Source organism: Leuresthes tenuis, unplaced genomic scaffold (assembly GCF_036924035.1).
Source record: "Leuresthes tenuis unplaced genomic scaffold, fLeuTen1.0.hap1 SCAF_11, whole genome shotgun sequence".
Lineage (NCBI taxonomy): Eukaryota > Metazoa > Chordata > Actinopteri > Atheriniformes > Atherinopsidae > Leuresthes > Leuresthes tenuis.
The window spans coordinates 7328579-7352178 of NW_027325365.1; the positions used below are offsets into that span (position 1 = coordinate 7328579).

Genomic DNA, 23600 nt, shown 5'->3' on the forward strand with positions numbered 1-23600 from the left:
TGCCTTTATTTATTTGTTTTGGCATGAATGACATGTTGTGGAATTTATTTACTAAGTATACATGAAAGCTCAAGGATGAATTTTGGATTCACGGTACTTTGTTGACATTAATGAAATCACAGAATTCACAAATAAATGTTTAGATATTATGTTGCTCTATGTGCAAGTGTCCATGAGGCTTACCACTTAAATGTGCACATAACGAATGAGTATTTCTCAGACTCAAACTTTTTTTTGTTTTAAAAAGAAGCCCACAATGTCTATCAGAAATATGTTTTTTTTTTTTAAATGGCATACTTGAATAGCAATAAAATGTAGAACAAGAGGGGTTTGTGTTGCCTGCTTGAAGCAAATTTGACTGTCAAGGTGAAAATAGATATTTCCACTGACAGCTCACACAATGACAAAACGACTTTCATTTTGGTGCTAATGGCCAAATTATTGACACAGTAACTGAAGCATGAATGTTTCCATTATGCAAATAATAGACTGCTGACTGCATGAAAAAGAAAGGCGGAGAAGGAAAAAATTGTAAGGAACAAGAGCCCAGTTCTTAAATATTTGCGCAGACTGACATAGTAAATGCGTAAATAAAGTTGTTGTCGAAAGAGTTAACCGACATACAATGTATCAGCCAGTGAGAATGTGTTGGAGAGACCTGGATGTTACAGGAGCTAGAGAAAGCGAAATAAAGTTCACTGTAACTTCATGCCCTGCCTCATTATTATAATAATAACAAAACAAAAGCTATATTCCACATAGTTCTCCAGGCACGGATCACTTTGGAAAATAGATTACTGTACCTTTAATATAGCAAATTATTGCAGCGCTAATTTCCGGGTTCAAACTGTACCACGCATGCGCCTCGTTGAATCGTGTGGCGGGCATTGAAACTGTCAACAAACGTTGTGGAGGGTACCGTCAGATCCATTACACACTGTACCACGAACGGTACATAATTGTGGACTAGAAGATGGTTGAGGGTCCGGGCTGCACGTTAAACGGAGAGAAAATCCGCTCTAAAGTCAAAACTGGACAGAAAGTGAAGGAGATCCGAGGCGGTTCGACAGCATCAACTGTAAGTAAAAGTTAGGTCAGGAGTGAAGTTACGTTACGTAGCAGTTGAGATGTTGGTGACTTGTATGTTGGCAAACTGAAACACATCGTTAGCTTTATTTTGCTGTCTCTAAACTAGCTGCTGTTTCATTTTTAGAAAAACAGCTCGGAGTCAAATGGCTTCCAACGTTTTTACGGCTGTCAGTACACTGGTGTGGAAACCCTCGGCAAGGAGCTCTTCATGTACTTTGGTCAAAAAGCTTTGAGGTAATGTAAACCGCACACATTAACAGCAGCAAACACTACCTTTAATTAATGTTAGCTGGGGTTAGAATAGTAACGTCAGTGCGTGTTATCTGTTTGATCATGTGAATAGTGATGATAGTAAGTAGATTGCTTTGGATATTTATGGAAGCAGCAGGTCATGTTGACTATAGGTGTCATAATTAACATTTAATGATTTAATAGCAATAACCTAAAAGCTTGCTTTAACTCTTTTATGACAGTTCATTGGTCATAAATTAGTTATTGTTGCAAATGTTAAAGTTTATTTTCCTGTATTCATTTTCCATGAATGGCTGTTCAGTTAATGTCTCTGGAAGAATTAGGTGACTAATGAAATGATCGTAGACTCAGTTTATAGTGGCAAAAAAATTATAGAGAAGTTCAATTAAATTGTTAATTGCAAAGGTACAAAATATCTGTTGAGTTGGTACAATGATCCTGTTTTCTTTAGGTTCTTTTTAAAACTTATTTTAGCATTTAATGTTGCTCTCCTGGTATGATCGTGGCATTATTAATTCAGGATACCAACTTTCAAATAGAGTAGTAATAGCCTTGAATTTTCTCCATTTCAGGGCAGTTTTTGTTTCTTGTCGATTGACGACCACCTATGACTGTAGAAATGCTCCTGTAGCCTTTTCCATCCTCATGCATCTAAATAATAGTTCTTCCTGTGAAAGTTTTTCTAACTGAGGCATGGTTTCACAGCAACCAATATTTCTCGTAGGAAGCTGTTTTTGTGCACTGTTATTTATGGGGAAGGGCACCCCTGCAATCCATCCTTCCAGTCTCATTTCCTTATCTGGAGCACTTGACTCCAAGTTGCACCTGGAGAAGTCGTTCGCTTTTAACTTTTCCTACTTTTTCCAGCCTTCACTGCCAGATACCTACTCTGTTTGTTCAAGAACAGTTTGTGTGCTATAAATTTATTTCCACTGTGTTTATGTATAATTGTAACCCACATGACGATTAGGTGACATTTAAGCTTCTTCTAGCAATTGAACTTGAAAGAAAAACAGATGCTATGGAGGAATATGTTTTCAGTACTAGCTTTTAAAAAAAAAATCTGATCTAAAAAAAAAAAACGAAAGAATTACACATTAATGTGAAAAAATAGGTTTCTATTTGCAATTCTAATTTTCACAGTCATTACAGTCTCATTATGGATATCTCAGTAAGGTGAAAAATAGTTTGTGAATAAAATACTGTACTCACAATAAATCTAATACCTAATTACAGTGACGCAAAACTAACAACACAGACTAATGTAAAAAGTACAGCAGTTACAAAAACAGTAAAATGTTCTCTATATATTATCCATAAAACCTAATTGTGCCTATTCACATATACAGGCTTATTTTAATGATGCAATGCAGGGTTAAGAGATTTCTGAATTTTTAGAGGAATCAGTTTGGACAAACAGATGGAGGTGCTAATGTGTCACATTTCAAGGATGACTCCCTGGAGTCTCTATCCACCAGGCTACCTTTCCATCCTTTTCTTGTCAAGTCTTCAATTACTTTTGACATGCTTTCTTTAATTGAAATTTGTCCTTTCTGTCCGTTACATCTTGTAGATTCCACTTTGGTATGAATGGATCAATGCGTATAAACCCTGCTGAGAGGAAGGTTAAAACGGGCTCCGTACCAGTGCTGGAAATACACCTCAACAACGACGTTGTGAGCTTCTTTGACAGCACTGTAGAAATAAGGTAACCGGGACACCATCTTAGTCTAGAAAGATTGAGGTGACAGGAGTTCACCTTGGGGTACGAGTCTGATTCAGTGGGTATGTCCTACATTCGGCTGTGTCCAAAGACGGTGGCTACGGTTGCATAAAAAATGCTGTCCTTTTGTGCTCGACATTTGTCCTGTTAATGTTTGATTGCCAGAAAGTGGTCACACACTCTGGCTACACATTCATGGATGGATGCGTATGTGTTCTTCTTACTATATAATGTTCAGTAACAAGACAGGCATTTATTTCTGCTATCTGAAAATTTCACCGATGCTGTCCCACCTTATATATATATATATATATATATAAAATAAAAAAGTGAAATGTATAATCCCCTGAGAGCCCCAGTTGACCTGCTGCAAAAACTGGCCATACATTTGTTTTTTTTTTCCAATTCCTCCAGCCCTAGAAAACTGTGTTCTTTCAGGTTGACGGAGGACTGCGAGCAGAGGGTCAGGGCCATGGAGAGTCTCGATGTGTGCTCCTCTAAGTTCAGCTTCGCCCGCTCCGAGGAGGCAGTAAAGAGCCAAAGTAGCAGGATGCTCTGTGACGTTCTCTTAGACCAAGCCGTCATGCCAGGAGTCGGCAACATCATTAAAAACGAAGCCCTGTTTGACTCAGGCCTCCATCCAGCCGTGAAGGTATGGAAAAGATGATGGATTGTGTTCAGCAGAGGAATAAAAAATGAGGGTTAAAAAAAAAGCAAGACAACTCTCACAGAAAAAAGTGTAAAGTCTTGTGTTACTGAGTTATGCATTGCGAAAGGAAGGTGAAACAGGGATGAGACAAGTAATGTTTTGCGCATTGCGGCGCATATATCCCTTGACTTCAGTGGAGTTTGAACATGGAAATGTTGCTCATGGCCTTTATTGAAACTTGAAGGGGTTTTCCCTCTAATTTGTAAGCATGCATTTATGAAATATACATCAGTTAGATATTTTCTTCTCCTGATATGAAAATATCACATAGAATATGAAAGATGGAATGCCTTAGATTGCTGAGGGAATATTTTTATTAAGCTAACTATTAGAAGAATAATCTCGGAGTGAGTTATCTATTGTGCAGAAGACATGCTTTGCGCCACAAATATTTCTATTACTCAACTATTACCAGAGGCTTTGTTCTGCAAGGCCATCTGCCCTCTTTGAACGTATTAGCACACTGGACCAAAACATTAATCCCAGACTTTCGCCCTCCATTACCAGGCCTCTAGGTGTCCTGAACAAGTAAAAAATGCTGTTTTTTCACACTGTCTGAGCCACAGTCGAGTCTTTGCTGCCTTGGCTGAAATACATACATTATGAGATTTCTCTCCTCTGCATCATTTTGAATCCAGTTTCTTCATTCATGAAATGTTTTGTCTCCTCTGTTTTGAAACGAGAATCTATACAAATGGGGTTTATTCACTGTCTGACTGTGAACTGTAACTGAAGGCGGCTTCGTTTCAAGGTTCAGCAGCTGACACACGAGCAGGTCCGCCATCTGGTGAAGATGACTCGTGATTTTACTCTTCTGTTTTACAAGGTTAGTCGCTATTGCTGTGTATCAAATGTTAAGGTTGGTGGTCTACAGTTGTGGACCTTGAAGATTGCTTCAAAGAATCGATCATTTAAGGCACAAAGGTCAAAGCTATTATCCAAAGAATGGAAGAAAGTTGACTACACACAGTAAGGTGTTTGGTAAAAGAGGGTAATTAGATTTTTTCATGGTCAAGTTTTTCTCTTTATTCATTCACCTCTGCCCTCCTTATCTCTATCAGTGTCGCAAATCTGGCTCTCCTCTCTACAAACATTACAAAGTCTACAAGCGTCCCCAGTGTGGCCAGTGCTCCCAAGCCATCACGGCCTGTCGCCTTGGTGACAACGGGAGGATGACTTACTTCTGCGATGGCTGTCAGAAAGGAGATCCCAGTCGGGTTGACATCAGGTAGAGGTCCTTCTAGACCTTTGGCACTTTGATGAAGAAGGGATTGTTTTACATTCCTGTAAAAGCAGCTCATTTGAACTACCAACATGTATGAATTTAAGAGGTGGAGCCTTACACTTTTATGTTTCTCAGCAGTGTAAATGCAAGTTTTATGCCACATTTATATTTTCTTTTTGTCCAATGTGATATTTCAGGTATTTATCACACACTCAATTTTTTTCTTTGTCTGTGTGAAAATGTTCCAGTGATTAAAAAGGGAAACTCTGAAATCTTCTTGAAATGTTATAGTTTGTAGGTCAGAATTGTAATATCAGAGGCTGTCATGGTTTAAAATCAGTTTTCGCAGAAAGTTCCACAGCTCTTTAGATGATATGTTCAGATTCATAGAGGCCATCTTTGCAGGCAGATGGGCTTGGCAGGGAGTGGGAAGTGTTATGGGGTGAAAATTAATGCGCATAGAAGGCTGTGTTTGCCAGTCAGGGCACAGGCTCAACACCTCCTGGGCTGTGTTTAAGCAAAGCTTTGCGAAGGGTTAGAGTCTAAAGCCCTTACACACATTACACAGCTGATAAAGCAATTGGAAGAAGTTTCTTGAAAGCCGCTGCTACTTTCCTCCTCCATGACTGTTGGCATTGCTGATTTGCCTTTTTGTCAAACATACTCGAGCTTCATGTCAAAGCACTAATGTATTCAGTCGAAGCAATGATATGAAACACATTGCTTTCTCATATCTTTTGAGCCTCTGCTTGAGTTGCAAATGTTTGCAGGATTAATTTTTTTCTTTATTTCATTTATAAAGTTGTTTGAATAATTTATTGATTTAGGTACATTTATGTTTACATATGCTCAAGATGCATTAAAGCACAAGTAGTTCCTTAAGATTTCTGAGCTAAACACTTGAAACTAAAAAGCTGAATATGTATATATAAAGATTTCCTAACACTGTACCTCATGAGGCTACAAGATAGCTTTGCATCGGGCAATACACGTTTAACTGGAACAAAGAAACACATTTGTTTGGCATATATTAATGCTAATAATCCTCCCGTTTCAAAAAAAAAAGCAGCAATACCATGGAAATATATGCATGAATAAATCATTATCCTCATCATGATCATAACCAATCCTTCATTACTACCAAGATCTCTTCCTGTTTTGTCATTATTACTTAAAGAGGATGCTGATCTAAATCTCTTTTAAGCCATTTTAGTAGCTGTGAATCATCTATATGAGTCATCTCAGTAATATCCTTTATATCATTAAACTAAAGAACACAAAGTGTTCTAAAGGGAAAATGTGCTCATTTTAATTTGAAATCAGATTGTAAAGTACAAAGATATTTTCCTCTTTTTGTCTGGTAGTATTGAGAAATCTTTTCAAATCTCATTTAGAACTTAGCAGAGTGTAATGTGCAATATTCATTTTCCAAAAGTTCAAATGCATTCAGGTATAGACTGAGAAATGAATAAACTGGGCAAAGATATTTTGAGGGGACAGGCATTGGTCAATGCTGATTAATTGTTTCCTTTTTGTAATAAGACTGTTGAAAAGGTATTGGTCAACCTTTACTCAGTTACCAGGCTATTGTGCACACTTAGGTTTAACTAATACAGTATAATACAACATGTCTGCAGCAAATCCAACCATCATTAAGGTTAAATAGCTCCACTTCTGAAGGAATGGTTTAGAGAGATGGTGATCGTGGTATTGTGTTATGCTATAGTGATAATAATCTTGAAAATTATTTAAACATTTACTGGCAAATACAGAACAAGGCACAATAATGTGTTATAACTGTAGTAAACACAAAGGGATCTGCTGTTACACAATGGATTTCTGCCTCATTTTTCATTCATTATCAAGCTGTTTTTGCAATAGAAGCTTATTGGGATCACTAATTTTGCTTTGTTTTACTTATCCAGTAAGCTCCCGCTTAGAAACAGTCTGATCGGTTGGGCCTACAGTGAGAGAAGCAGCGATGATGTGGCTAAGAAAGAGGAAGAGGACTGGGCTTGTCAACTCTGCACGCTTGTCAACCAGCCAGCAGCAAACGCCTGCGATGCCTGCCTCACTCCAAGACCTGAAGGTGAGTGAAATGCTCTGTCTTTTATAGTCTCTGGCTTTGATGGGGGTGACAGAACAACTTTGTTAACAAGAGATAAAATAAGAGTATCTGTATTTTGTGCTGTATAGTTGAATGATAACATGTACAATTTGACATCAATGCTTCGGTGGTTTTTAGTGGAACAGAAAACATCAAATGGCACTGGAGTCAAGTGGGCTGACTTCTCTTTGGTTGAGGGTGTTCGTATGTTGCAGCAAGGATAATGATCATGTCTGTCAGCTGGTCATTTGTTTCCTACTGCTTTGAGACACATTACAGCATCACTGAACTTTTGTTTTTGAAAGACACATCCTTGCTGTGTCTGAGCTGCAGCAACTAAACCGCAGTTCAACGGCTTACTTGATATTTATATATTTCTTTCAGATCACACTGCCCTATTTCAAACAAACCAAGTTTTTCAAATCATAACTTGCTGAAGAACTACTGTAGGAAAGGCACTGCACAGTTTTTCCATGCGTCTGGCCACAGTTACAGTCCTCTATTTTTTATTCTTTTCTTTTACACCAACTTTAAAGGTTTTTTTTTATTTTTGAATCAGTGTCTAAAAAAAAAATCAACAACTCCCCATTGGTCCAGTCTTATAAGACACTAAAACAACTGTCTTGTTTAGTGTGTGTGTGTGTACTTGCAGTAGAATGAGCACACTCATTACATATGATTAACATATGTAGTTCTCTATAATGCATATTCTCCTACTGTGCATCTCCAGTGAAACAGCTGGGAGTTAAGGACCCTTCTCAAGGGCACATTTATGGTAATTATTGAGGAACTGGAGAGTCACATATTCTAATATCCCTGTTAATGAGTCTGTCCGGCCTCATAGTCTGTTTATAGTGTATATGCGCTTAATTTTAACCTTTATTTTCTTGTTGGTGTTGGTTCATTTTACAGAATTGTGCATCTTCAGCACAACATATTGTGTGATTTTCTTCTTCTAATTTTTTGTACTAAAGAGCCCTGCAGTATATTGCTTAATAGTAAATTTTATGGCAAGCTAAACACTTAAAAGTAACAACCTGGATTTCTGTGAGAGCAGCCAGTGCATCAGAATGAGCTGCAGCTGCTGAACATAAACTGTGTTTCTCACTCTGGCTCCATCTCCACAGTCCACAAAGACAACATCAGCACTGAACCATCGCCCTTCACTGCCGACTTAATTAAATATCCCTGCACTGCCTTCAAGAAACCACAAGAGGAGCTCAAAGTCAACTGGAGGTCTGCATTTGGTACTTCCACTCTTGTTTTTTCTGACATGAGCAAGAAGCCAAAGTCTGTAAACTCCCCACTGTCCCCAGCCGGCAGTCATTTGAATTCCTTGGCGGCACAACGAGGTTTATATAAAAACAGCGTTAGCCAAGGGACAACAAGCCCCAATTATGCCTCTGGTGGCTGGCAGAAGCAAAGTGTCGGGCTCTCCAATGGGGAATCACTGGCCTCCTACAGTCACCCATCCAAGAAAATGAGAATTGATCACAGTCTCTTTCCCAGTAACAATGCTCAAAATGGAACCCCCAACTCAGGGTGAGTGAATCTCTTACTTGGCTATTCATGAATAAGTTTATAATAAGAGAAGTTTTTTGCAACTTCAGGGAATGAGCTGGGTAAAAAAGCATCTGACTGTGGAATTTTAATGCAACATTGTTAAAAAAAAAAGTTCACCCTGATAAATTGCCACAGTAGGACAACAGCTATATACAATTATTACCAACAAACATCAATACACAGCTGAAAAGAGGCGGCTTGTTGCTAATAAGTGTTGATGTAACAGGTATCCCCGTTTTATTTTCAACATATTTCAAACTAATAAGACTGTTTTTGCACTTCTGTCAGCATGTGCAAGATAGAAGCAAAAAGTCCTGCAACTTCCACATCCTCCAGGTCCACTGCCCCTTGTTGTGCAACCCATCGTCATCCAGCTGTCCTCAGAGTGGTCCACAAAGAGGGGGAGAATAAGGGACGGCAGTTCTATGCCTGCTCACTACCCAGGGAGACCAAGTGCAACTTCTTTGAGGTGACAGCAGAGAGTAAACTTCTTCCTATGGCGTTGTTTTCAAATCTTTTAGTTTAGCCGATGCACAAACTTTAAATAACTGAGACTGGAGCTTAAAACTGCACTAATAAACCATTTTTCATTGCAGTGGGCAGATTTGCACTTCCCCATTTGTCACCATGGGAAACGCTGTTTAATGAGGACCGTTCTGAAGCTAGGACCCAACAATGGTCGGAACTTCTACACCTGCAGCTTTCAGAAGGGTAAACAATGTGACTTTTTTCAGTGGGCGCAGAATGGACCAGGGGTTTCCATCCTCCCTGGCTGCTAATGCATCGCAGCCATATATTAATTCTAAATGAAACACTGAATTAATTATTTTTATTTAATAATTATGGTCTTCAGATTATGACACGCCACACTATGTGAATCTAATAAAGACTGCAGTTCCTATGTCCTATATAGATGTCCATTTTTACTTTTTTAAAAGTTATCCCTAAAAACTTGATAAACCTGATAAAGAACCACATAACTTAAACCAGCACAGTCACAACTTCCATTGACCGGTGATGTTTTCAAATTCCAGTTTATTTAATCAACTGATTAGAATGAAAATGCATCATGAAGATTGTTCATTCACACTCTAAATAAAAGAGACGCTTCCAGTCCACCTCCATTTAAAAGCAATCTACGGATTTCAGGATCGGTGTGTCTGACTCAGAGTTTGACACCATGTAGTGGAACTGTGTAAAGCTGGGGAGTTTGTTACATGCTGCACCTGAGAAGATGAAAGAGATAAAAACAATTAGAAGAAAACAATACTGTATACCCTTTTTTGTCATTATGGCCCCACCATAATGTTCAGTTGTTGTGATGATAATTCCTAGAATTGTCCATCAGACGTTAAAATCCGTTAATCCTGCTCATTTACACTGATGTTATTTCATGTGCTACCGAATCGGTTACACTGTTTTTACAGTAAATGTAGATACCTTGTGAAACAGATTTTTTAAAAGCTTGAAGCTCTATGAAGGAGGAGGTAGGGTGTGCCTCTTTAGCTGTCACAAGAATTTAAAAATTTGTCACAGTTGCCATGAGAACAGAATTTCTAGGGTAGAACAGATTTTCTTGGAGCTCTTCAGGGAAGAGTGGATGACAAACTCCCTTTAAACAGCAGATGGAGACTTTATTTAGACAAGCTTTTAGTTGGAGAGAGCTCTTTGTTTTATGTCTGTTTTATCTTTCTGTTTTATTTCTCTGTATTTTAAAGCAATTTTTTTCCGGTAAATGAGCTATTAAAGGAAAACAAAAAAACTTCCAAACAGAAGGAAATTACATTTTTTGTTTATGTATTTATTTAAACTTTTTTTTGGGTGTCTTTTGAAGTCTTTGGTCAATGCAACTATGACTCCCTTCATGACTTGACTTTTCCTTTTTTAATATCTTACTGCTCAGTTTCATAGAACAGTTTTGTAAGAAAACATTAATATATTTTTTAAAAAAAGTCAAGTTTGACTTCTCCATTTTAGGATAAACATGCTCTAATACTCATGGTTAACGCCCCAACTCTATTAGATGAATATCAGTTCAGTATGTTTTTCTACATCCCTGTGGATGGCTCAACACCTTTGGAAAAGAGCAGAGCAGATTTGTATTTGTGAACCCAAACACTCACCATAATGGCCCGTTGTGTTAACACAGATTATGGCTCCAAAGAACTCTGAGTAATATCTCTTGATTCTGGAAATGGCCGACTTGCAGGCTGCTGAGGGATCAGCCCCGGCCCTCATCAGCTCCACGGCCAAGTAACTGTTGGCAGGGTAACGTTGAGAAGACATGAGGCAAACTAATAAGTACTGTCAAGGCCAGCAAACAGGATAGTGATGCCCCTGGAATTATCACATTTTCTGAGTGTCATGATAAAATATATGATGGAAAAAAAAATACAAAAGAATTATGAACCAGTAAATCAATTCTAAAAATAAAAACAGCCTGACTTCACTATGTGCAATAGTACAATTATCTTACATCACCACTTTGTAGGTATTCCCCTCAAATGGGGAGAATATAAGTCACCATTGAATTAAACAAACATTGTATTTTACATATTAGTCCTCTGCACCTCAAAACACTTAAACCATAGTTCTTTCAATATTTTCATTTATTTTTACTGTGGAAGTGGGAGCTGTCAGCAATAAATCTAATAATTCTTACATAGTTCACTTAACATAAGAAGTTATATTCCAACCTGGAAATCTGACTCCTAATTGGGATTCTTTAATATTTTACCAGTCAGAACATGTAGTTTCAAATTCTTCATATGTCACTGAATGCATCATCCCATATGAAAAAGAAAAAGTGAAATATTGGCCATGTAAGCAATAGTTCTCAATGAACAATAGTAAAGTCCAGAGCCAATATATGATGGAGGATTTATTAAGTGAGTTTTCGGTGGTTTAATGGCCAGTTAGCTATCTGCGGTGCGTATTTTATCAACTTTGGCTGGTACACGACTCTAGACATGACTATGCCTAAATGAAGAATCGGTAGCCTACCAGCTGTCCACCAACTACAGATGAGGGCCATTTAAGCATTTGATAAAATCCTCTTATATTGGTGTGTGGTCTGAGCTCTCAGGCAATTTATTGTACGCTCTCTTATACCATAATAACGTGCTCCAAGGGTTATTAAGTTCTACAGATCTCAAAAGAGGAGCACCCCGAGGAAGAGAGGGGTGGAGTAGAGTCAAGTGGGTCACTCTACGCCCTAAAATGAGCCACTTGAATAGAGATGTAGATTAATGGATGAAAGGAGCTGCTGTAGAGTCTCTGTGATGTTTGACCAAGGCATGTCATAGACATTACAGTAACACCTCAGCAAAATGTGTCAGCTTGGGAGAAAAGGGAAAAATACACTATGTCTCCATTAAAACTGCAGATGCAGTTGAGAGTGTGTTCTTGTCCATTTTGACAGTGCAATCTATAGTAAAGCTTCTAAATCCCAAAATTGAAAAAGTACTGACCGATAGGACAAATATGGGCATAAGCGCAATTTGATCCACTAATAACAAGGTTTTCTTGAAAAACAACCTGCAGCAGTTCATGGAAGAGAGTCAGAAAACCTGAATTGAAATAGATAGCCCTCAGGTGTGGTGTGTGCAATCCAAAAGAATGGTATGTGTGCTCACCAAACTAGCCTGGATAAATAAAGCCTTCAGAAAAAATGAAAAAGCATCTTCTCACAGCCTGGAAAGAAACAGGTGCTTAAGTGAAATCCCGCCTCTTTGGAGGCATGTACAGATGACAGTTTTAGGGCAACACAGTCATCCCTTCTCTCTTTATAATACTATTTATGCACTTAGAGCTTGAGGCTCACACTAGAAGTTGGCTGTTTAAAATCCATGCACGTCACAAATGTCGATTATTCTCTGAAGAATTTTTGCTGTTGAGAGGAAGGTTTAAAAAAACCAAAAAAAAACCACAAAGCAGTCCTATTTTTCACAAAGTGGCTGGGAAATAAAATCAGGTTTGGGGAATAGAGGAGTTCGGATCCAGTCCACTTGTTCGACTTGGTTCAGCTTGGTTTATATTTGAGTGGCAGGAAAAAAATTTGACGTTCAGAAAAACTGCAGCAGTCAAGCTGATTTGACCTAAAGTGAAGTTTTGGTCTCACCTTTATATGTCATTGCTATGTAGGCTTAAAGACTTTTGACTGTCACCCTGTTCCATTGGCTTTGAGATTATCGTGAGACACAAGGTAACAACACAGCAAAGACCTTTGAAATTCTTTAAGGAAAATGGTAAAAGCACCTTGGCAGAAAGCGCATCATGATGTCGCCATCGCCAGTAGCTGCAGCAGCACCAGCTAAGCTGTCTGCATAGGCACCGGCTCCAACAACAGGGGAGTCTCCAACACGCCTGCAGGATGTAAAAACACAGACCAGCGTCATGAATACAAACACAAACATCTAAAACAATTTACATGCAGAATATTCAGGGCTTACCGCCTAGAACTTACATCACACAGACTATTCTCATGTGGGATTGTCTCTGAGTAACTAAGTCATTAACTTAAAGTTTCAGTGTGTAACTTTTGGGGTGATCTATTGGTAGGAATGCAATATAATATTCAGAACTATGTTTTCTTTCATGTAGAATCGAATGAGAATTACTTTTAACTGCGGGATATTTATCCAAAGATGCCATGAGGTGCTACCCGCATTCCACCACTTTACAGATGTAGTACATTGGCCTTGGAACTTTCATAAATCATTCATAATCATGTAATCATGGGAGGCAACTTTACTATGAATATATCTGTACATCTCGGCCTGTTGCCCGCAAGGTTGAGCGGTCGGCCTTCAGTTAGAAGGTTCAGTTGCTGGTTCACACAATCGACGTGTTGAAATATCATTCGGTGAGATGCTGAATTCCACATTACTCCCCAGTGTGTGTTCCTCACTTATACCTTGTTTTGGATAAAAGCCTCTCACAAATGAATGTAATGCAACGGATGTCTCAGGACTCCTTAGAACCTAACATATCATGATAACTTATTCAGTCATTTGGGAGATAACATTTGTAAATGAAAGATCCAAAGTACATCCATTTATATTTTTATCAGTGTTGCCCCGTCTCTGATAGATTACCTTTTCAATGCCCCGAGTCATGACTGATGACATGTCAAGTTTTAAGTCATTCATAGGCACTGCTGTGAGGTAATCTCGGCACTCATTCCCTTTAAAGCTCTTTGGTTTAATGTTTTCTCCATTTTGATTATTATGTTTTAGTAACATAGAAGAAAACAAAGACATTTGATTCTATAAATGTACATGCATAATATATCCCAGTATGAGGATGAGTAAAATAGTTACCTTTGATCATAGTATCACACTGAGCCCACCCCCTGCACTTACAGCCCACATTTGGAACTGCTTTAAACAACTGATTTTATATTAATGTGTACATGCTAATATGAAATCAAAGATTTTCTTTCTCTCTGATGTTTTCACTCATAAATATGTAGTTTCTTTAAATAATGTAAATAATTGTGACTGTTTTGTGGTTTAGTATTTTTCCTTTTCTTATAAGTTAAGAGTCAAAGACAGACAAAACTATTAGTGTTAATTGTGGCATGAAAACACCTCCCCAGTTTAAAAAGCATGAGTGATTTCAAATCTGATCAGCGTTCGAAGAATTCAAGACATGTCACAGAACAAAGCAGTGAAAAATGGATTAAAAGGAGAAAATGTAATTTGATTCACAATGGCTACAAACTGCACAAAAGAATGTGCCTACACATAACCTGATGAAAGGCGTTGCATCGCCAGTGTTCTGTCAAGTTTGCATGATTGTGTGTGTTAGAGATGTGCATAAAGAGCGAGAACAGGAGGTCAGAGGAGACAGCTTTTAAAACCTATCGCTACCTTTTCAAAGTCCTCACCCCTGTCAACTGTCAGTCAGTGTGTTTACAACCACAGATGAGTCAAACTTTAGTTAGAGTTCAATACTATTGATCTTGTCCCAATATACAAGCACAGGGAAAGAATCAGTTAACCGACTGAAGCGTGCGTGAAGATTATTGTTAGTGCTGGGTCTTTTTGTTGTTTACATGGCGGCACATTTATACCATGCCGTGCAATGAATTGCACAGCTTAACAACTCTGTACATTTTGCAAAAACTGTATGCTTTTTAAAAACGTATCTATTGTGTTTTAACAAATTAAATTAATTGTACAATTGGATCAAAGGTGTGGATGGAAACTGAGGAGCATGTGCTGAGCAGTTTAGGCCACTTTAAGTCTCAATAAATGTATATATGCAGGAGTAATTCAACCAGCAGACTTATTATAAAGGCCGTAAGCATGTGAAATGTTGATACCATCGATATTCTCCACTCTGCATGTTTCCCTTTTTGTAAGCTGAAGAGACTAGCCTCCAATGCGGTTGTGCACTAGACAGTGCATATATCCTTTTTTATTTTACTGATTTTTTACACTAAAGTAAATATATTGTGAAAAAAAAAACTTTGTTTGTGCCTAGGTCTGAACATATGTCATTTGTTGTGCAGTTCAGATTAACAGGGGAAGAGGATGTTACACTTTGCAGTTGGCATTCTCATCAGTATCCAATAGTTCATTCATCTAAAGAAAGGAACAAGCTAATCATTTTCTACCTGTAGGCTCCTTAATGTTCTACATACAGACTTGGAACTATGACGTCGAGCTGGTATTCTTTCATTTTATTTTCCCAGCTGAAAGTTGAAATGGCCATTTCAACATAGACATACATAGTGCCTTGAGATGACAATTGTTGTAATCTGGCGCTATATAAATAAAATTGAATTGAATTGAATTGAATCACTGTCTGCCATTAGGTATACAAACTTTAGTTAAAGTAACTTAGAACTAAAAGTGAAAAAGAATGGACTGGTAGTGAATCTCAGGGTTTATGGAGCTGATATGTGATGTGTGCAATTCTTACTTTGCTTGTGAGTTTAGAATAAAGTGTGCAGCTACATTACTGTAGCCTTCCTATCTGTAGTGGGCTGTTTTAACAACTTAGGCCAGTCCAACACGTGACTCATAACAAGAATGTGCCCACAGTCCCCAGTTCCAGCGCTCAGTGGTCAAACTGCAGCAAGGGAAATGTAAGTATTTGAGAATAATACTGTCAGACAAGTGGGAAGTTTGAGCTTGGTTTGCTGTTTGTATAAGCAGTAGCTCTTAGTCAGATACTGTATGCTCTCTCAAACACTAATAATGTACTTCAAGAGTTCCTGAGTGTAATTGGGCAAGAAGGAGGGTACGCCCTGGATAGGTTGCCAATCTATTTGTCTACCGTAGGTCAACACAAATGCAAACCAGTCAAATGCATGCTCACACTAAAGAACATTTATGATCAACAATCAATTTAAGAAGCACTTGTTTTAACTGTGGGAGGAAGCTGGAGAAAACCGATGCATGTGAACATGAGGAACATACACACTACACACAAAAAAGGCCCTGGCCGAGATATGAACTGGCAACCTTATTCTGCACATGCCACAGACATTTATTGTGTTATACACACCCTGGAACCTTGTGAGTTAGTCCATTGGTTGATGTACCAGCAGCCACATGCCCATGTTGATCAAGAGCAACCATCCCTGTTGCAAAAACAAAATACATGGTTTTAAAACAAAAAAAAAATGGAAAAGTTTTCGATCTTGTTTATGAACCAGTAGATACAGTTCTCTGAGCATGCAACTAAATTTCCAGCAGCTTCAAGTGCACCAAATGCATGAGTCAACGTACTATGAAATGTACCTTAAAATTAAAAGAAGAAATGTTCAAGCAATAACTAACCATCACCTTGTTTTGATTAGTTCTTGATGAACACAAAGTTAAGACCTTAAAACCGAAATCTTTACATTTACTTCAAAGCGAACATTGGTGCCATCTGCTGAAACGTACCTATGGTGTCATGGGAGTGTGTATCAACGCGCCGTAGCCTCCTGCTCTGTGTTTGTATTGCCTCCGGTCTGTAGGGTCCACATGACTTTGAAGGATCTGGACTAACATTCTGTTGACAGGAGAGCAGGGAACATCACTTTTACCTCTATGCCGTTACCCTGGGACTTAATTATTTTAATAACATCGAGACAAGACATGCTGACTCGTAAGCACTTCTGCTTTTTGTGGTTTAATTAAATAAGACCATCAGCACTAGTATCACAAAGTGGTTTGGGACCTAATATGTAATATATGCAGTGGGAAGTCGTCTTTAGCAACCAGAAACCATGTAGTGAAACACAGTCGACCTTGAGAAGCTCCACATTCATGCTAAGAGACCTTGGTAGCACTTCAGACAGAGCGCACGGTGTGATTATCTGTGTGGTTTGACCTGCAGGGGAGTGTGAAAAGTTTATTCTAGCTCTTTGATGTTAAAGGTAAGTGAAATTCAGCTGAAATGGTTCTCATTTTGAGTTCAATGGATAGGTGTGTAAGTTTTTCTATATTCCCTTTCATGAGGCTGAAACCATTGCAACACTTTAGTTATATAAGTAAATACAGGTAGAGATCCATCGGTCGACCTCAGAATGAAAATAAAGTTTTCAGAAGTAACTGCTAACGTTACAAATTATTCTTTTTTTTTTTATATGATTTCACCTAGTTATTTGTTGGACTATTGCTGTTCATACAGTATTTTTCTTTATTATTATAAAAAGACAAGGATTACGCACTTTATGTACTGTAAAATCTCTACCCTACCACTGAAAATCTTAACAATATAATATTGAATAGCACAACATGTTCATTATTTTCGGCATTTGTGCTAATGTGCTGAAAAGTTTCGGGTGGGATCCAGGTGACGTAAATGCTGTCATCAGCCCGTTTGTGCATGGCTCTCTTTAGACTGCAGCCAGACTTAGTTTTCACTGTGCGTGTGTGAAGCATCTCTTTCAGTAGATGCTAATGTACAAAATGCTGTACTCCGAGCAGATACAATCATAAAAACAACTAGCAATCCTTGTGTGTGCTGTTCTGCAGTCAATTATGAACGCAGGGGTTTGGTGCACTGTTTGCCATCGTTAACAGCCCAAACCCACAGCTTTTACTAGTACTTGTCAAAATTAAGGAAGCTTCTAATTTTAACCAGACTGCATCTTACTTAAATGATTGCATTGCAGTGCCATTGATGTCTCCCTGGCTTGTATGTCTATGTTGGGTAAATTTCAGATATACATTTCTGATACAGGACACTTGCTTCAATTAAAGTCAGACTATCATCTCAAAATACTTTGATTAATTCACACAATTTTCTTTACAATCTCCATTCACTCAGTTTCTGACTGAAAGTAATATTTATTGAATACTTTCATATGTCAGACTTTTCTAAGCTTTAGCACAAACTTCATAAGAGTTTTTCTTGGAAAATGAAATCATCGATCTCCATGAATAGTTTAAGAAACTACTCAGTAGGTGATCTGTTTACCCTCTTTCTAAAACGTATAAATTGACTGAATGTGACCAATAGAGGAGTGGAATCACTCTGGATAGAAAACACCACACTTATTCCGGAGATGTTGGGACATTACTGGGGAAGTGAACAGGAGACTTTTGAAGAATAGCAACAGCTTGTTGCTGTAGGGCATCACCTTTACTACAGAAGCTGACTTTTTATGAAGCACTTATGTGTGCCTGTCAATTTTTCCCTTTTGAAATCAATCTTTTAGAAGCAGTATGCCTGTAGCCAGCACAAGTGAGAAAATAAAAAACACACACCTTTCGATAATTAGGTTGGCAGTTGCCCCTCAGCCACTGTGAGAAAATATTCAAAGACTTGTTGGTAGTCAGGTCTTCTCCAACAAAGCCCATGTTTTCAGCAAACACAGAAGCTATAAAGAGAGAAGCGACACTTTCAGGTCAAGTTATTCATCCAAGACCACTCTGACCCCTGGTTGAGACAACAATAAAAGGTCACAAATGACGAAAGGACTGCAGGCTATCTCATCTAATTTATGCTTGTAGACCTGTCTTGTAGAACAGGACACGCAGCTGCTGCTTTGAATCATAGCCATCTTCTCATTTCCTGACAAATGTTCCCTGGATATCTTGACATTTGAGCAAAATAATTAGACTTTCAAGACAGTTCTCACACTGGAATTAAATGTTTTAATTTTGGTCTTCAGTTTCTGTTTTCCCCTTTGTGTTCATTTAGTGATATATGAAAATAAATAAAATAATGCTTCATATATGTAAATATTTATTTATTTCTCTTGTTTTTCTTAGAAAATAGACGCCTGAGCACTTAATAATTCTTTTTATGCTCAGAGGATCATACTGGAGCTCTGACCCGTGCATTCATCACCGACCACTAATGTTAGTCATTTAGGGATTAAAGCTTATTCTGTGTCTAAAAGGCTTAGGCCGTGATGTGATAAGTGCCTGACTAAGATCATTAATGCAAATTCAAGTGTCCTTCAGACATATTTTTATCCTTTTCTTTCACACTCTACACAAAGTGCTTAAAAGGGAAGTTGTGTTAGATCTGTAAATTGAATTTACTTACTGTGCGATGTTCAAATAAATTACAGGATTATTCATTCCCATATCAACCATGTTTTTTTAAACTTAATCTCACGTAGAAAACAATCCACACATACCTGACTCTCCTACTAGCAGTGTGTGGTCAGTGTGCTCCATCACCGCTCTCGCTACTCCAATGGCATTTTTGATTCTCCTCAGGTCTGCCACTGCACCAACCTCCATTGTGTTACTACACAAAGAAAGTACACAAAAGAGACATTTCTGCTGTCTTGCCGGATGCTAGTAATATGTGCAAGTAATCTTTCTTCATCATAAGTCAAATTGAAATTGTATCAGAGTCAAGTGCACACAAATTTGTTATTTAGATTTTGAGTATTTATCATAACAAGCTCAAGCCTCAAGAGTTTGCACAGAGTTGAGTAAACTCCTCCCTGATACAATATCAGAAATGTAACATTTTTATAGAGCTCATATTTCTTGCTGGACTTCTCTATTGGATTACAGTTCAGGTATTTGTTTAGATTCTTGCACTCAGAGTATGGAAAATGGCTGCTGGTGGTATCTACTGGATTTCTTCTGCAACTTTATTGGATTGTGTGCGGGAGACTATCCTCTCCCCTCAATGTATTCATGACTATGTAACCAAAAAATAGTCAATTTTCCTGCAAATAAAAGAAGGAACATTCAACAGAGAAACAGCAAACAGCTTGCTGCTTGTCTTTTGTTGTGGGCTGACATTTACTTCCCATTATAACTTCTGAGAGTGTAAATGTTAGTATTTAAAGACCTAATAATTGGCAAGCTTTCAGACCTTAATGAGACTCTTAATTAGTGCTTCACTGAAGAAAGGCTTGAAGGAAAGGTCAGCCAGTAAAGTGTGTAAATGTTAAAGATACATGGACGGCAGCAGCACAAATTGTTAAAAAAAAAAAATGCGTAACAATTTATTGACAGCTGCAGGTGCCTAATTAGCATTTCAAGATCTGAGTCATCTTCAGTCAAATGTAGGTTCTAAATTTAAAAATCTCCATAACCTTTCCTTTGTTCATTTGTAGATATTTCATGCTTACATCAAATAGTATTAAAGCATAGCATCTGAAAAATAAAAGCTTGTGCTGCTTACATGGCTGCGCAAATGGCAGCAAGATAGAAATATTAAAGCGATCCTTGATAACAATCTTTCCTGCTCAGTTAGGCTGCATTACAAATGTTTTTACTATATAAATTCATATTTTGTCTTTGTCAGACAGCGTGTGTACGTCCAAGATTTACCCATTCATGATCATGGCATCCAGTGTGGTCTCGCCAGACTCGTCAGGGCTTCCGCCAAAGCCGACGCTGCCATCACACTGCTCCATTTCACAACGGGCACAGCCTTTCTCCACCGCATCCAACACTGAGCCACCGGACTGCAGGGCACTCCATGCTACACATACAATGAGTTATTTAGCAAGTAGGGTCACTCTGTCCAACAAATCTTTGCCTTTAGATATTACTTGAGTGAAGTTAATGGCCGATTAATCAGTGTGATATTTGGGTTTGAGAAAGTTACTGGATATATATCTTTCATATACACCCACCGGCCACTTTATTAGCTAATAGCTAAGCAGCCAATCGCATGGCTGCAACTCAATGCATTTAGGCATGTAGTGGTGGTCAAGACAACCTGCTGAAGTTCAAACCGAGCATCAGAATGGGGAAGAAAGGGGATTTAAATGACTTTGAACGTGGCATGGTTGTTGGTGCCAGGCGGGCACCAACTGCTCTACTGGGATTTTCACCCATAACCATCTCTAGCGTTTACAGAGAAAAAAAGAGTCCGAAAAAAAGAAAATATCCAGTGAGCGGCAGTTGTGTGGATGAAAATGCCTTGTTGATGTGAGAGGTCAGAAGAGAATGGTCAGACTGGTTCCAGATGATAGGAAGGCAACAGTAACTCAAAGCACCACTCGTTACAACCAAGGACTGCAGAATATCGTCTCTGAACGCACAACACGTCGAACCTTGAGGAAGATGGGCGACAGCAGCAGAAGACCACACCGGGTGCCACTCCTGTCAGCTAACAACAGGAAACTCAGACTACAATTCGCACAGGCTCACCAAAATTGGACAACAGAAGACTGGAAAAACGTTGCCTGGTCTGACGAGTCTCAAGTTCAGTCGCAGAATTAGTGGCCGACCATGTTTCCAACACCTTGATGAAAGTATGCCACTAAGAATTAAGGCAGTGCTGAAGGCAAAAGGGGGTCCAGCCTTTTACCAGCAAGGTAAACTGATGAGTGTACCAAACATTAATATCCAAACTCACCCATGCCTTCTTGGAGATATTGACTTTGAATTGTATAAAAAAAGTGTAGTGCTAAACAGAAATTTATGAAATCCATTTGTCAAATTTACCAATTTGGGCTCATGGGTAAAAGTGTTATGGCCTCCTATTAAACAGGGAGCTGAAAAGCATTTGTTTACTGATCCCCCGAATTCCCACGAGGGATCAAAATACCAACTGATGGCGCTGCCACCAGCTTCCCACTAAATCTCTGCCGATTCCACAGTGTTCAGTGTTATTTTCCTTTCTATTAAACTCAGCATTACATTTTTTTTGCCTTTTAGAAAATTCAGCAGAATGGAAGCAGAGATTAGCCTGCTGTTGTCAGCTGCTTCAGTAAGCCCCCAGTGGAAAAGAGATCTGCATGGGTGGATCAATAGTTGAGTCTCGCAGACTGCACCTTAAAATATTGCCCCACAAAATGGTGTTCATGGCATTTTCCCCCCTTCATTTTCATATCCACTGCAGGAGGAAATAATAAAAAAAAGAAGTGACGGATATCTGATAAATTAAAGGGCATCCATCTATCAGAGTGAGATTCTTCGGTGAACTCTAATCACCTCAGGTCTGAGCTGTTGCCTGAGATGTTTTGAATACCATTTCCATCATTTTTCGTGTTGAGCTGTGCTCCTGCTGGAAATCGACTTGACGGATAAGTCACGGGCAAAGCTGAAATATTTTCAGTTTCAATTTGAACTTGTCCCATGTATCATCCTGAAGGAAATCAAATGGAGTGAGAGCAGGCCTGCAAATGGAGGTTATGAAGCCTAGTGAGTCCAGCCCATTTTGTATCCCCATCTAAGACTCTGATGGTCTTTCACACGGATAAGCTCCTGTTGAGACTCAAGTATACTTGGTGGGTGTGTGCGTGTGTGTACTGGTGATGAAATTGCCTAGGGTTTAACTCCACCAAACACATAATACACACCTAAGCACATGCTGCTTCTTCACCTGTAATGACTGGAAATTGGTAAGGGGGATAGATTTCAGTTAAAAATAAATTAGAATTACTCCCTGGACTGCAACTGTCACGTTTAGATGTATTTTTAATCACATCATGAAAGAGAATATAATAATAAAATCCACAAGTATGTCAGATAATATGTATTATTATGTATGATGAAAGTGCGAACACTGACAGTTTCCCACAGCTCATGTTGACAGCCTAACACATTATCATAACAGATGGGCAGCAAATCTGTACATTTAAGAATGCTGATTTCAGCGAATGACTCACACTAAATCGATTATCACAATGGCTGCGGATTAACGGTTTGTCAACTTTATTCCCAGATAAAACTAGAACACCACGCATGCAAATGGCGTTTAGAGTAAACGCCACCAGACGACATAATGAAAAAGTCGTGCACATCCAAGTTCTCTGAGTATGACGGATCACCTTGTGGTGCTTTCTCAGCACTCCTGACCTGTCATTTCAGTTGGTGGATTTTACGTTCAAATAACATGCAAGTGCGACGCACTATTAACTGCATGAAACTGTTTAAGCGTTTGTCCAACACCTGGTGAGCGAGCTGAGGTTTAAGGTTTAAAACCGAAAGGGAGAGCATGCGACTCCAGAACCAGTTTCCTCTGTCACGTGACTGACCTCTGCCTTGAAGGAACCTTTAAAACATTTAGTATATAAACACACGGTGAGATGCAAGGGTGGCCTACCTGCAGCCGTTGCACTTCTGAATGGCCAAGTATTGATAACAAGAGGTAAGGACGCGTGTCCAAGTGGAAATAGTAAAGTTGAAATGAAAAGTGAGAACGATATGAACATGTTGTCCCGTTGATGCATGAACGTCACAACGTGACTTTTTATTTCATTGCCTCGCTTAAAGTTTCACTGTACTGAAAAAAGAGAGGAAGCTGTGAAGCATAAATAAATAAAACTACCTCCTGAATATAGTTTGCAGAGACATTACATTTAAACTTCCTCGTTGTGTCACATGCTGCGGGGGCTGGTTCTAAGTTAAAGGGGCAGTGCAAATATTTCAGGACAAGATAAATGCGTGTCAATCACAGGCCAACAAATGGTTGCATGAACTTAAAAAAAATGCAGGTGTGTCTTCCTGTCAACACTAATGTCTTTCTGTTTATGAACTTTTTTTTTAGTTGAATTAAG

At 38.7% G+C, this 23600-nt stretch overlaps 2 protein-coding genes across 2 annotated transcripts; one reads left to right on the forward strand and one right to left on the reverse strand.

The window, feature by feature from the left end:
* The first annotated feature begins 887 nt into the window (after positions 1–887).
* Positions 888–9603, forward strand: neil3 (nei-like DNA glycosylase 3). The gene is made up of 10 exons (XM_072395245.1): positions 888–1078; positions 1214–1323; positions 2915–3049; positions 3503–3716; positions 4525–4599; positions 4835–5001; positions 6924–7087; positions 8233–8647; positions 8957–9137; positions 9265–9603. Exons 1-10 carry the CDS (start codon positions 974–976, stop codon positions 9445–9447), a joined length of 1749 nt encoding a protein of 582 aa, XP_072251346.1. The 5' UTR covers positions 888–973; the 3' UTR covers positions 9448–9603.
* An 83-nt stretch (positions 9604–9686) lies between these two features.
* On the reverse strand, positions 9687–23434 carry aga (aspartylglucosaminidase). Its single transcript, XM_072395246.1, has 9 exons — positions 23147–23434; positions 20419–20572; positions 19263–19375; positions 18382–18494; positions 16570–16678; positions 16187–16262; positions 12926–13033; positions 10792–10925; positions 9687–9894 (listed from the first exon to the last, which is right to left on the reverse strand). The coding sequence occupies exons 1-9, from the start codon at positions 23271–23273 to the stop codon at positions 9794–9796; spliced, it is 1035 nt and encodes a 344-aa protein (XP_072251347.1). The 5' UTR covers positions 23274–23434; the 3' UTR covers positions 9687–9793.
* Between the last annotated feature and the right edge of the window lie 166 nt (positions 23435–23600).

What these genes read in the sequence shown, in the direction of transcription:
- neil3 (XM_072395245.1), top strand. Translation starts at nt 974, where the DNA reads ATGGTTGAGGGTCCGGGCTGCACGTTAAACGGAGAGAAAATCCGCTCT. An exon ending in TTACTCTTCTGTTTTACAAG is followed by an intron (nt 4,600 to 4,834) that starts GTTAGTCGCTAT and finishes TATCTCTATCAG; the next exon opens with TGTCGCAAATCTGGCTCTCC. An exon ending in CCCAGTCGGGTTGACATCAG is followed by an intron (nt 5,002 to 6,923) that starts GTAGAGGTCCTT and finishes TTACTTATCCAG; the next exon opens with TAAGCTCCCGCTTAGAAACA.
- aga (XM_072395246.1), bottom strand. Translation starts at nt 23,273, where the DNA reads ATGCATCAACGGGACAACATGTTCATATCGTTCTCACTTTTCATTTCA. An exon ending in ACTGCTAGTAGGAGAGTCAG is followed by an intron (nt 18,495 to 19,262) that starts GTATGTGTGGAT and finishes CTCTCTTTATAG; the next exon opens with CTTCTGTGTTTGCTGAAAAC. An exon ending in ATGATGCGCTTTCTGCCAAG is followed by an intron (nt 10,926 to 12,925) that starts GTGCTTTTACCA and finishes CCCTGCCAACAG; the next exon opens with TTACTTGGCCGTGGAGCTGA.